The sequence below is a fragment of the Oryctolagus cuniculus genome, chromosome 13 (assembly GCF_051225735.1).
Source record: "Oryctolagus cuniculus isolate XC-2025 breed Fujian yellow rabbit chromosome 13, ASM5122573v1, whole genome shotgun sequence".
In the NCBI taxonomy this organism is placed as follows: domain Eukaryota; kingdom Metazoa; phylum Chordata; class Mammalia; order Lagomorpha; family Leporidae; genus Oryctolagus; species Oryctolagus cuniculus.
The window spans coordinates 102,826,944-102,840,176 of NC_142879.1; the positions used below are offsets into that span (position 1 = coordinate 102,826,944).

The 13,233-nt window shown below is 55.5% G+C and overlaps 1 protein-coding gene and 1 long non-coding RNA gene across 2 annotated transcripts in view; both read left to right on the forward strand.

Moving 5' to 3' along the window:
* The window catches only part of JCAD (junctional cadherin 5 associated), a 53,014-nt gene that overhangs the window by 15,774 nt on the left and 24,007 nt on the right, over nt 1–13,233 (forward strand). Inside the window, exon 2 of the mRNA XM_051821599.3 lies at nt 462–771. Coding sequence (XP_051677559.3) covers nt 524–771 — 248 coding nt within the window. The 5' untranslated portion in view covers nt 462–523. The remainder of the gene's footprint in view (nt 1–461; nt 772–13,233) is intronic.
* On the forward strand, nt 7,945–9,265 carry LOC149122824 (uncharacterized). The gene is made up of 2 exons (XR_016219240.1): nt 7,945–8,148; nt 8,729–9,265. It is a non-coding gene; the product is annotated as an uncharacterized LOC149122824 (long non-coding RNA).

Here is a 13,233-nt window from a genome sequence, read left to right on the forward strand (position 1 = left end):
CGCCGCGGTCCATACTTCTGCTGAGGTCCAGCGGGGCTGGGTGCCCATCGCAGACCCGGCTCCGGCTCTCTGAGTGCAAGGTGCTTGTGCAAGATGAGAGAAGGGGAGAGCGGGGACGTTGGATGGTGCTGGTTGCCCTTTTTAGAAACTCGAGCAGTAATTGCGGCTTCCAAGTCTGTGTTTACTTCGCCCCCACTCCTCTGTCTGCCGTGTTTAGATGAGTGGGGCCGAGGGCGCCGGGCAGGGTTGATCATTGCGGGCGCTTAAGTGCCGCTGGAGGCCCCCCTAGCCGAGGCAGTGGTCGGAGGATGAGCTGCTGGAGGGCGGGGCCGGCACCCACCCCTCCCACGCCAAGGCAGCAGGGAGTGGTCGCAGGCCGCTGGGCTGGCGTGGTGGGGGGAGGCGTCAGGCTCCCCTGCAGGGGAGCTGGTCACAGACAGAGCTCTCTCTTGTCCCCGCAGTGATGGGTGCTGCCCCCACCACGATGGTCCCAGCGGCCGCGCGTTGATGAAGCCGGGGCACCATGTACAGTGTGGAAGATCTCCTGATATCTCACGGGTATGCGCCCTCCCGCGAGCTCCCAGCACCGCGCCCGGAGAGCCCTGAGGGCCGCCCGCAGGCCAGGACGAGGACGAGGACCGGCCACGGCCTGCTGAACGGCTGCGAGGATGGCCCCGCCGCGCCCGCGCGGAGGAAGACGCCCCCTGGGAAAGGGCACGTGAATGACCCCGACAGACGCCGCCGGGAGCCGCCCAGTGCTGCTGAGGCCGGGTAAGCTGGAGCCCGCGCCTGCCCTTGGCTGTGCACTTGGGGGGCTGCCCATTGGCTTTGGAGAGGGCGGGGAGGCAGAGGGAGAGGCAGGGACAAGAGCACTGTTTCCTGCTGCACCGGGCGCAGGTGTGGCCGTCCCAGGTCTTCCTCCCCCGCGGTGCCAAGCGCTGCACTGATGCTGGCAGTGAGCGGTCTTCCCAGCACCTCGGACAGGGCCATTTTAGAGCTGGGTGGACGCTGCCGCGCGTGCGCACACACGTCCTTGCACATTGAGCCTGCTCGTGAGTGTATGTCAGATTGGAAGTACGAGGGGACTTCCAGAAGTTCACGGAAAAACGGAATCTGTTTTTAAAGATTTATTTATTTGAAAGGCAGAGTTAGAGAGGGAGAGGGAGAGAGAGAGAGAGATCTTGCAGCCACTGGTTCACTCCCCAAGTGGCTGCGAGAGCCAGGGCTGGGCCATGTGGGAGCCAGGAGCCTGGGTACTCCATCCAGGTCTCCCACGTGGTTGGCAGGGGCCTCTGCACCTGGGCCATCTTTTGCTGCTTTTCCAGACACTTTAGCAGGGAGCTGGATCAGAAGTGGAGCAGCCAGGACTTGAACCAGCTCCCATATGGGATGCCGGCACTGCAAGTGGCAGCTTAATACGCCGTGCTGCAGTGCTAGGCCCAGTGGGAAAAAATGCATTTTAAAGATAATTTTGGTGCAAAAAATTTTAAATCCCCACACATATTTTTTTCATAATAAATACTTTCCATGAACTTTTTGAAGATGCCCGTGTGTGTGTGTGTGTGTGTGTGTGTAGATTTCAAAATGTTTGCACCCAGATAAACTGCTTTTGGCTTCATTTTCCCTTGTGTTTCCCGACTCTGAAGAATGCACCTTTCTTCTCGTGCATTCATTCACACAACGCCCTGGCTTCAGTCCCACCCCGCCCATCCTCCCCCGTGGGGTCTGTACATGCCTGCATCTGTGGCTGTTCCCTTCAGCTCAGAAAGGGGCCAGGGCTGGTGCAGCAAAGGGGATCTGAGCTTTCCACAGAGCCCCCTGTCCCCCGTCCCCAGGCCTGGCGCAGACTGGGGAAGAAGAGCTCCGAGCAAGGGCAGCGTGGCCTGCAGCTGTGTGCCGCCAGCAGAGTTGGCCACAGGAGACAGGTGCAGGAGAGAGAGAGGGACAGACGGGCCACAGGGAATCCGTGGGATGGGGGTGAGCCCGCCCCCTGTGGTTAGAAGTTACTTTCTCCAGAAAGGGGCTTCTGCGATGCTTGACAGCTTCCAGCAAGAATGGGAGGGCAGGGAGTTTGTAGAGAGAGTGGTGGGGCCTGGGCTAGTGGGCAGCAGTGAAGGCATGAGCCTCTCACTGCCAGTGTAGGACGAGCAGGTTCTCGCGCCCAGTCCTGGGCCCTTCTGAGCTCATGGCTGTGTCTTGCCTGTCTCAGGCTGCCCTCACTTGTCAGCCGTGTTACGTGGGAGACTCCCTCTGCCTGCTGTGGGTTTTGGAGGGGGCGCCTGTGGAGGAGGGGGCCGCGGGGTGAGACCACCCTCATCACCGCCTCACAAAGGCTCGCGGGATGTTCTCCCGCCTTCTGACGATCTCTGTTTTGGACCTGGTTTATCTGTGTCTTCTGACTTGGCTGACAAGGTGCTGAAGTTGTACCTTGTCTCCCGTTTCTTTTGTGTCTGCTTCCACATTTGCTGCAGTTGTGGGCACAGCAGGGTTATGTGATACACGGTGATGGCTCCTGTCTGCTCTTCCCACACTGTGACAGCCGCTGAGTCACAGAATTAACCAGGGCCGGGCCCCCCAGCGCGTGTGTCACTGGGTTAGGCGGGGGTTCCCCTGCCAACTCGAGGTTGCCCAATCAGACGTGAGTCCCAGGTTGGCAGGCAGTGGAATCCCCTTTTGAAAGCCTCTGGGGGCAGGGTGGCCCCCACCTCAGGCATCACTTGCTCAGGACCTTCCAGCCCCTTCCCATGAGCACACAGGTTTCTGAGTACCGGAAGGATCGCCCTCCCGCCCGTAGGTAGGTGGGTGCAGTCGGAGCTGCAAGCAGCTGGCCCAGCTCTGCTGAGGCGCTTGGGTGGGGGCTTTGTGTGGCACTGGGGTGTTCGGCACCAATGACAGGGTTCTCCCTGACCCGCTGCCTCTCCCTGTTTCTGGGGTCAGCTGATTAACTTGGGAGTCAGTGTTTACTTTGCCTTGTTTACTTGGTGGCTTGTGGGTGGATGCTGTGGCCTGGTAGGGTAGGATGTAAACGTGAGTTTGTGTTTGCAGAGGCCCAGGCCGGTGTCCACAGCCCCAGGACCCCCACTGCAGGCCTGCCTGGCTTACAGTGAAGATGTTTTCTTTCTTTCGAAGCCTACAGGGACCTGGGAATAGATGGCAAACAGAAAGGTGGAGATGGACCATCTTTCCTCATCAGAATAAAAAAGTGCTTTGGGAGGAAGTAGATAGGTGCCCATAGTTTAACAGCTTAAAAAATTAACAGAAAAAGAAACAAAGAAACCAGTGATACTGTGGCAGGTGTGAATCCGTGGTGCCAGCCAGGGCCCAGCTTCCGTGGCTCGACGTGTGCCACTGTGTGTTGCCGCCTGTTTTGTCCTGTCCCACGCAGCGACTGTTTGTTTCCGGGCTGGTCCCTGGGCGGGAAGGCTGCGAGCCCTCAGGGAAATGGAGGAGAGTGGTGGGGGCTCCTCTCAGCAGGTTGAGGACTGCCCTGGAGTGTCCTCACCCTGGCCTGGCGCCCAGGGCCACTGGACTTCCCCAGGGGGAGGTGGAGGTCAGAGCAGCTTGGAAGCTACAGGAGCTGGATGGAGATGGGTGTTTTACACATCGGCCACGTGGTTGCCTGGAGCCGCCGAGGATGGAGCCCACAGAATGTTGGTGCTCCTTAGGGCCGGGCCTGGTGGCAGTGGAAGAGCCTGGCTAGGACTCTAAGCCCCGCCTGGCCAGATCCCCCAGCGAGGCCAGCAAGGAACTCAGCCCTGCAAACTCCTCGTCCAGTGGCCACACTGGGCTCTTGTCCCTTCCTTGTCCTCCGCGCACACGAATGTGTCTAGCACTCAGAACACACAGTGTCCCCTGCTGTCCCGGCAGCCACAGGAGGACAAAGTGCTGTCATGACCATAATGGACAGCTCGTGCAGGGCCACTTTCCGTGGCTGAGGTGAGGATCCATGGAGGCAGACGGCAGCCGTGCCTGTAACCAGAGGACTTGGGGGGCTCCGGCTTCAGACGCCGTGCCCTGAGCTCCCCCTGCCCCACCCACCCTGCTGGGCCCCTCCTCCCACAGCTCAGCCTCTTGGAGTTCCCTCCTTGAAGTGAGTCTCTCCTGCACGGTCTCCCAGCACACGTGGTCCCCAGGACCATTGGCTTCCTGCAAGCTGACGCCATAGCGCACACGCTCTCCCTTGGCGAATGTCTGTGTAACCACTGCTTGGTAGGAAACACTCACTGAGAAGAAGCATTGCCGGATGAAGCCTGGCACTTGCATGCCAGGGCAGTGGTGTCTGTGCCCAGAGGAGAGGGGAGGGAGGCCGAGCCCGGGGCCGCCGGGCAGGGGCGGTGGAGGTGGCGGCCGCCTTTCCCTGCTGACTCTGGGGGGACAAGTGGGGAGCAAGGGCGGGGAGGGGACAGGCATGGCCGCAGCCAGGCCTCTCTGGTCGTGCAAGGGGCTCCTGGCAGTACAGCTGAGTGGAAGAGGCTCTGGCACCACCCGTAAATGAAGCGGGGCCACGGGCCGCGTTGGATGTGCGACGCCAGGGCTGGGGACGCCTCCGTCTCTGGTGCACGTGCGTCTGTGCTGTGCAGCATCCTTTGCCTCCAACCCCCACGGGCTTTTATTCTGTCCTCAGGCCCTGACGGTTCCCCTCAGAGCCCGCCGCTGACACCTGCCGTGTCTCCCAGTTTGGGTTTTGAGGTCGGTCTGTTCTCTTCTCTTGACTGCCGTCCATCAGGGATCCCGAAAGGCTGCACTTGGCTGCCCTGGGGGCGTGCTGGCCGCTCCCAGCTGGGCTCAGGAAACGAAGGTGGAGATGGGGCCAGCTGCTGGCTTTACACTCGTGCTGTCCAGAGACCTGTGGCAACATCCACCTACAGGTACACGCACCAGTACACACATGCACACACGTGCATACACACATGCACACACATATACTCTGGCATGCACACACATGCACACATTCACACACACACACTCTTGCACATACACTAGGCACCCACTCACACACATGCACTCGAACTCATGCACACATGCAGCTGCACACACACGCACACAGGTGCACACACACACACACATGCACTCGGCACACCAGGATTGGGGAGTAGTGCAGTGTGCTGCCTAACCCACGAGGAACCCCACCTGCGTAGTGCCCGGTTCCCAGTGGCCGATACAAGAGCCCCTTATCGGGCAGCCCCGGTTTCCTCGGCGTGCTTCCTGTGAAACCTTAGAATCACAGGAAGCTGTAAAAGGTTCAGCCTGGCCCGGGTCTGTGCGCCCCACACGGCCCCGGGAACTCTGGGAAGTGTGTTTGTTAGCTCCCCATGAGAACAGCTCGTAATCACGGGCTGTCGTCAGCGGCCGCCAGGGCTGATTAGAGACCTGGCTGTCTGCGCCGGCCTCTGATGTGGTGGCCCGGGGGCCCCGTCTCGGTAAACATCACCCCGCGCCAGGCTGCGGCTCTGGGAGAGAGCAGCCCTTGCAGGGCCTGCTCAGCTGCTGCGCATCGGGAGTGCTCCGTTCCACAGCGGAGGCCACTTGTGTCTCTTCTCGTGGCTGTCAATCCACGCATGTTCTGTCTTCTCCCTGCCGACTCGTAGCCTGTGCTGGGTGAGAGCTGCGTGCTCCCTGGCGGACACGCACGGGGGACCCCGAGCGCCTGTCGCCCCCACTTTCCTCACTCTTCCTTCCTGGCCTGCCCTCGGCTCGTGCCCCCACACTGCTGGACCCACGTCCGTTTCCCCCACCAAGAAGCAGCCTGGGTCCTTAACCGTGAGACCTTGGAAGAGCGGTGACAGGAGCCACTCCCAGAGCAGCCACGAGCCCGGGGCCTCCGGGCCGTCACCAGGCCGTATTGTCACTGAGACAGAGAGCTGGGGGGTCCCTGCGCAGGAGACCTTGGGAGAGTAGATCATGTGACACGCGTGGGTCGCAGGTCCGGTCCCTCTGTGTTCTTTGAAAGGACAGACAGCCTGGGCTCCCAATCCGTCTGTCCGTCGGGCTGCCGAGTGTCAGCCACACGCCCCAATGTGTGAGTGCTGCCAGGTGGGACTGGCCGAGGGGGTCCACCAGCCCTTCCCGCTGTTGGCGCCCCTGTCTGCCTTCCTTGGTGCCCAGTCGTCCCAGCCTCACTTCTGGACAGTGGATGGGAGGCACAGGATTCGGTCCCTAGATGCCTGTGAGTGGGTGAATGGCACGTGAAAGCGTGCGAGGGGGAGGTGAGACGGGCGTGGCGCCATCCAGTTTATACCTTGGTAAAAAACAAGAAATCCGGTACCTCCTTATCAAAGAGGAAAGCTGGTTACTGGTTCTCTCCCCACGGTCCTGGGGAAGGGGTGCGGGCTCCTGCACTGGGCTCGGCTGCCCCTGCGCAGCCGCGTGTGAGGGCAGGCAGCGCCCGCCGTGGCTGTTCCTGGCGTCACGAAGGTGTGCTGGTTACGACTTGGAAGAAGACAGCACAGAACTGAAGCCATCAAAGGCAGACAGAGCGCTTCTCTTCCCTTTGTGCTGCCTGCACGCTTGCCTGGGAGATGCAAGGACCCACAAGGGGCGTGTGTGTGTGTGTGTGTGTGTGTTGGTGTGTAAATTTTTTTTAAAGATTTTTGTTTACTTGAACGAGTTACAGAGAAAGGGAAAGGGCCGGCGCCTTGGCTCACTAGGCTAATCCTCTGCCTTGCAGCACCGGCACACCGGGTTCTAGTCCCGGTCGGGGCGCCGGATTCTGTCCCGGTTGCCCCTCTTCCAGGCCAGCTCTCTGCTGTGGCCAGGGAGTGCAGTGGAGGATGGCCCAAGTGCTTGGGCCCTGCACCCCATGGGAGACCAGGAGAAGCACCTGGCTCCTGCCATCGGATCAGCGCAGTGCGCCGGCCGCAGTGGCCATTGGAGGGTGAACCAACGGCAAAGGAAGACCTTTCTCTCTGTCTCTCTCTCTCACTGTCCACTCTGCCTGTCAAAAAAAAAAAAAAAAAAGAGAGAGAGAGAGAGAGAGAAAGGGAAAGACAGAGGGAGAGAGACAGAGAGATCTTCTGTCTGCTGGTTCACTCCCCGAATGGCTGCAATGGCCAGGGATGGGCCAGACTGAAGCCAGGAGCCAGGAGCTTCGCCTAAGTCTCCCACGTAGGTGCAGGGGCCCAAGCACTAGGGTCCTCTTCTGCTGCTTTCCCAGGCCATCAGCCGAGAGCTGGATCAGAAGTGAAGCAGCCAGGACTTGAACCAGTGCCCATATGGTATGACAGCATCACAAGAGGTGGCTTTACTCACTACGCCACAGTGCCAGCCCTGTGTGTGTGTGTGTATGTGTGTGTGTAATAAAGGTTTATTTGAAAGAGTTAGAGAGAGAGAGCTTCCATCCACTAGTTTACTTCTCAGCATGGCCACAGTGGCCAGGGCTGGGCCAGGCAGAAGCCAGGAGCCAGGAACTTCACCCACTGATGAAGTAGGTGGCAGGGGCCCAGGCACTTGGGCCGTCTTCCGCTGCTTTTCCCAGGCCATAGCAGAGGGCTGGTTCAGAAGTGGAGCAGCTGGGACCTGAACCAGCACCCATGTGGGATGCTGGCACTGCAGGTAAAGGCTTAGCCACGCCCCAGTGTTCTGATTGGTGAGCACAGGGGTCCCTCTGCTGGTGTACAGAGTGTGCTAAGCGCTGTGCGTGATGCTCTCATTTGATCCCTCCCAACAAACTCCTGCCGTCAGTACAGGCGAGGTGTGGGGTGGGGAGAAAGCAGGGAGCCTGCAGCCGGGCAGCTCTGCGTTGGCATCTAGACCCGCAGCCTCCTTCCGGAGCCCCGAACAGATGCTCGTGTGCTCCCTGGTGGCGTGGGGGAAACCAGATGCCACCAGGTGCCACCTGTAGCCCCAGGCAGGGCCACAGCCCTGCACCAGACGCCCAGGCCTGGCTGCACACATGGTCTTCTCACCGTAGTTTCCTGCCTCAAAGCTCTTTCTTCTGAACACCAGGTCGCTGGCGAGAAGCTGATGAGCAGCTCCTTCCACCTGCACCTGCTGCCCTTCCTCTGTGGTTCACGTCCCCTTACGTGCATGCATGCTCAGCCCCCTGAGTCTTCAGCCACACCACAGAGGTCCACCGTGGAGACTTTGACCCTGGTCTGCAAGGTGCACCTGTCTTCCTGTCTTTCGTAGCTGCTGCGGATTTGCAGGCAGGTAAAAGGCAAGCCCTCACCCCTGCTCCAGTCCCTAAGCCGGGCTCTGGGGCTGGGGCTGGGTCTCAGCCAGGCACAATCTGCATTAGACTTTGAGGAACCCAAAGTCTGTTCACGTCCTAGCCCAAAGGGAACACAGGGCAGCTTGGAGCACACTGGCAGCCCTCTGAGGAGAGCAGGTGTGGCAGGTTGGCTTCCAAAATGACCTGTCCCCTCCCTGAGCTTGTCTTTGTGGAACGTGGAACGGGGCCCAGGGCTCTGGAGTGCAGAGCCTGTGTGGTGCGGGGACTAAGGTGCCCAGCACATGTCCCGCTTTGCCCAACCCTGTGTGCAGCCTCCCAGCCGTAAGAGCAGGAGAAACATGTTCTGTGGTGCTCGGTGGCAGAGCCCACCCTGTGGCATGGGCACAGTGTATACTGGGGCCAGGGAGTGGGAGCCCCGCAGAGTGCCTGAGTGCCTTGGCCTGACTACAAGAGAGGCCTCCTCCTGGGGTCCCCATGGCCTCTGTGCTCAGCTCGTCCCTCAGGGTACGGACAGCTGACCCACCTGCTGCCCTTCCTCTGCGATTCTTGTCTTTGAAGGAACAGTCTGGTGCCGAGAGCTGCTGTACCTGCTGCACCGCAGACGTGGGACCAGGAAGCACTCCGCCCAACCCCAGCCTCCACAGTGAAGTCCCACCCACCACTCCCCACGTGTGCAGAGGCCATGTTCATACCCGTGAGGCCCCCAAGCCTGCAGGCAGCCAAGATGCCTCCTTCAGTTTTCAATCTGAGGAAACCACACATAGGGGCTGGCATTGTGGTGAGGTGGGTTAAGCCACTACCTACAACACAGGCATCCCATAACAGCACCGGTTCGAGTCCAGGCTGCTCCACTTCTGAACCAGCTCCCTGCCAATGTGTCTGGGAAATCAGTGGAAGATGGACCGAGTGCTTGGGCCCCTGCACCCACGCGGGAGACCCAGTTGGAGAGTTCCAGGCTCCCAGCTTCAGCCTGGCCCAGCCCTGGCTGTTGTGGCCATTTGGGGACTGAACCAGCAAATGAAAGATCTCTCTCTGTGTGTCTTGCCCCCTTTCTTTGTAACTCTGCCTTTCAAATTAAAACAAAACAAAACAAAGCCACACACATGGATCTCCTGGCCCCTGGGCACCGGAGATAAATCTCAAATGTGCACGGCTGAAAACCAGCGCATCTAAGTCAGCACACCCATTCACTGAGTGTACTAATTAGGAGAAAGATGAGGAGGAATTCCTGTTACGCCCCAGACTCGTCCTCAGCCACAACAGAAAGCACTGCCCCTCCCCCGACTCTGCCCCAGCAGCAGCCTGCGCCCAGATGGCAGCAAGGCCGGGCCGCCGCCGGCACCTCCCCGCCCCCGAGCGCAGAGCCTCGGCTGTCGGCGGTCGCTTCCAGCAGTGCCATTTGGAGCAGCAGGCTTTCACTTTCCAGAAAAAGGGCGCAGTGTTTGCTGCTGTGGCTGAAAATGAGTCACATGACCCAGTAGAGAATCGTCTGAAGTTTTCTCCCAATTAGCTCTCGGACAGTCGGTCAGCAAGTAGCCTCCCTGATGTGCCTGCACGCAGGCGGTGTCTCACAGGTTCACGCATCAGGTGCTTTCCAGACACTGCCTGTCGGTGGCGCTGTTGGCCTCACCTCTCTTTGCCGGGTCCCTGCTCCCTCCTGAATGCCCCATATGGGATGCCAGCACTGCAGGTGGCGGCTTAACCTGCTTCACCATAACTCCAACCATAGTTCTAGGTGTTTTTTTTTTTTTAAGAAAAATCTTATCTTATTTCGTCAAAGCTATTAGAAGCTGTGGCTGTGACGCCTTGTGAAGCTGGCCGTGGATGTCGAGTGTCTGAGCCGGTGGAAAAGCCACACTCGCTGCGTTGCCTGGAGTAGGACCTGGCCAGAATGCTCACCACGTCAGGGCCACCTGGGCCTGTCAGAGCCTGGCTCACCTCAGTGCAGAAGGGACATGCAATGAATCAATGCTTTATAGCTTTTGGGAGAGGCTCTAAGGACTGAGAGAGGATTTCCAAGAGTTTGTGGAAAATGAGAATAAAGGAGAAGTTTATTTTGGTGCAAGAGGTTTTTTGACATCTGTGCACTTTTTTTTTTTTTTCTGCAATGTGCATTTTCTACACACTCTTTGTAGATCCTCTCATCCTTTTAAAGTAGGTAATCCCCCAAATGGTGTATTGTGCAAATGGGAGAAAGTTCAGGCCGGGACGCTTAGCCAGGTGGGTTCGTTGCTGTGGCAGCTTCGGCACAGTTACGGTCGCAAGATTGCATTCCTGGGCGCAGAAGAAAGCTGCGCGCATCCAGGGTGTGGGGAGCGCGTTCTGCTGATACGCTTGCCCTGTTTATGTCGCCTTCTATCTGGTTATGCTCCTGGCATAGCACGCACACGTCTCACCTTAGGATCTCAGCCACCCCTCTGAGCACGACTCAGGTTTGCTGGGAAAGCAGAAAATTGGCTGAGAAAACGAGGTTTCTTTGCAGGGTACCAGCCATGCCCCTCCTGGGCTTTGCTTTCCCTCCCCTGCACTTGGGGCTCCGATGATTGCCATGTGTCCGTCTCAGTTCTCAAGTCTCCATGGGACTTTGTCTGCAGTCGGAGTCTGCTGCAAGTTCTAGGTGGTTGCAAACGACAGGATTGCATTGTTTTTAAAAGCTGAATAGTATTCCACTGCGTGTGTGTGTGTACCGTGTTTTCTCTATCCATTCATCTCATGATGGACACCTTAATGATTGTGTGTTTTGACTGTTGTGAACAGTGCTGCTGTACACATGGGGGTGTTCATGTCTTTTGGGTATATGCCCACAGTGGGATTGCTGGATCATACGGCAAGTCTATTTCTAGTTTGTAAAAGAATCTCCGTACTGTTTTCCATACTGGCTGAGCTGACTTGCATTCCCACCAGCAGTGTATAAGAGTTTCCCTTTCCCTACACCCTCACCAGCATTTGTTAGTTTTTTTTTTTTTTTATAATAGCCATTCTGACAGAGATGATGTGATAGCCTGTTGTGATTTTGATGTGCATGTCCCTGATGAACGGTGATATTGAGCTTTTTTTTTTTCGCATGTTTATTGGCCACTTCTGTTTCTTCTCTCGAGAACCGGCTAATGAGGCCTCTGGCCCATTTCTTAACTGCAATGGTTTTTTCGATACTGAGGTTTTTGAGTTGCCTGTGTATTCTGATTACTGCTCCTTTGCCAGGTAAGTGGCGTCCAGGAACTTTCTCCCATTCTGTCGGACGCCTCCTCGCCCCGTTGTTTCTTTTGCCGGGCAGAAGCTTCTGAGCTTGATGTAATCTCACTTGTCTGTTCCGCCTCTGTTGCCTGTGTTTTTGGAGTCTTACCCAAGAAGTCGTGACCTACACTGGTGTTTCCTCTCTGCCCTGTACTGGCAGTTTCATAGTTCTCTGGTCTTGCATTTAGGTCTCTGATAATTTTTGTGGATCAATGAGCAGTAGGAATCTAATTTTATTCTTCTTATATCCTATTTTGCCTTTCCAATGTAAGTTCTTGGCACCTTCGTCAAAATCAGTAAGAGATACACACACACACATATGCAAATTAATTAATTAATTTCTGGGATCTCTGTGTGCTGGTTTTTATGCCAGTACCGTGCTGTTTTAATTACCATAGCTTTGAAATTAGGTATTGTGATGCCTCCAGCTTGGCTTTTTTCCCCTCAGGAATGCTTTGGCAATTCTGGGTCTTTTGTGACTCCATATGAATTTTGGGATTTCTTTTTTCTAATTCTTTAAAGAATGTCATTGGTATTGTGATAGGGATTACATTGAATCTATAGGTTGCTTCAAGTGGTATAGAGATTTTAATGATATTAATTATTCCAATCCACGAGCAAGGAAAATCTTCCCATTTTTTGTGTCCTGGATGATTTTGTTCATCAACGTTTATAATTTTAACTGTAGAGATTTTTCACTTCTTTGTTAAGTTTATTCCTAAATATTTATTACAGCTATTGTGTATGGGATTTCTTTTCTGTGTTCTCTTTTAGCAGTATTATTGTTGGTGTATAAAAATGCTGCTGTTTTTAAACGTTGATTTTGTAACCTGTGACTTTACTGAGTTGGTTTATCAGTTCTAATGGCTTTTGTTGGAGTGTTTAGGGATTTCCACGTACAACACCGTATCATCTGCAAACATGGATCATTTGGTTTCCTCTTTCCCAATTTTGATACTCTTTATTTCTCTCTCCTCCCTAATTGCTCTTGTAATACCTCCAATCCTAAATTGAATGAACGTGATGAAAGTGGACGTCCTTGTCCTGTTCCAGATTTAAGAGGAAATGAGTTCAGCTTTTCTCCCTTCAGTTGATATTGGCTATTGGTCTGTCATATATACCCTTTGTAACTCCGAGGTATGTTCCTGATACACACGGTTTCTGGAGGGCCTTTATCATGAAGGGGCGTTCAGTCTTATCAAATGCTTTCCCCATACCCATGGAGATGGACACATGGTTTCTGCCCTTCATCCTGCTGATGTGATTTGTGACATTCATTGATTTTCCAGGGTCGACCCACCCTTGCATCTCTGGGATAAATCTCTCTGGATTGTGGTGCGTGAGCTTTGGGATGCAGAGTTGGATCCAGTTTGCTTATATTTTTTTTTGTTGAGAATCGTAGCCTGTATGTTGGTTAAGGAGATAGGTCTGTCGTTTTCTGTCTGTGTTGTGTCTTCATTGGGTTCAGGTGTCCGAGTTCCATCTTTGTCGATATTTTGAAATAATTTGGGAAGTACTGGAGTTAGTTCATCTTTAAATGTTTTGTAGAATTTAGTAGTGAAGCCGTCAGGTCCTGGACATTTCTTTGATGGGAGACCTGTAATCATGCTTCAGTCTTGTTTGTTTTGGGTCTGTTTAGAGTTCCTGCAGCCCCATGATTTAATTGCTTGTATCAAGGAATTTATCTGCTTGAAGTTTTAATGCGTTCACATATAGCTGTTCATAGTAGTTATCTTAAGATCCTTTACATTTCTACAATATCAATGTAATGTATCCTTTTCATCTCTTATTTTATGTATTTGAGGTTTTTCTCTTCTTTGTGAATCTGG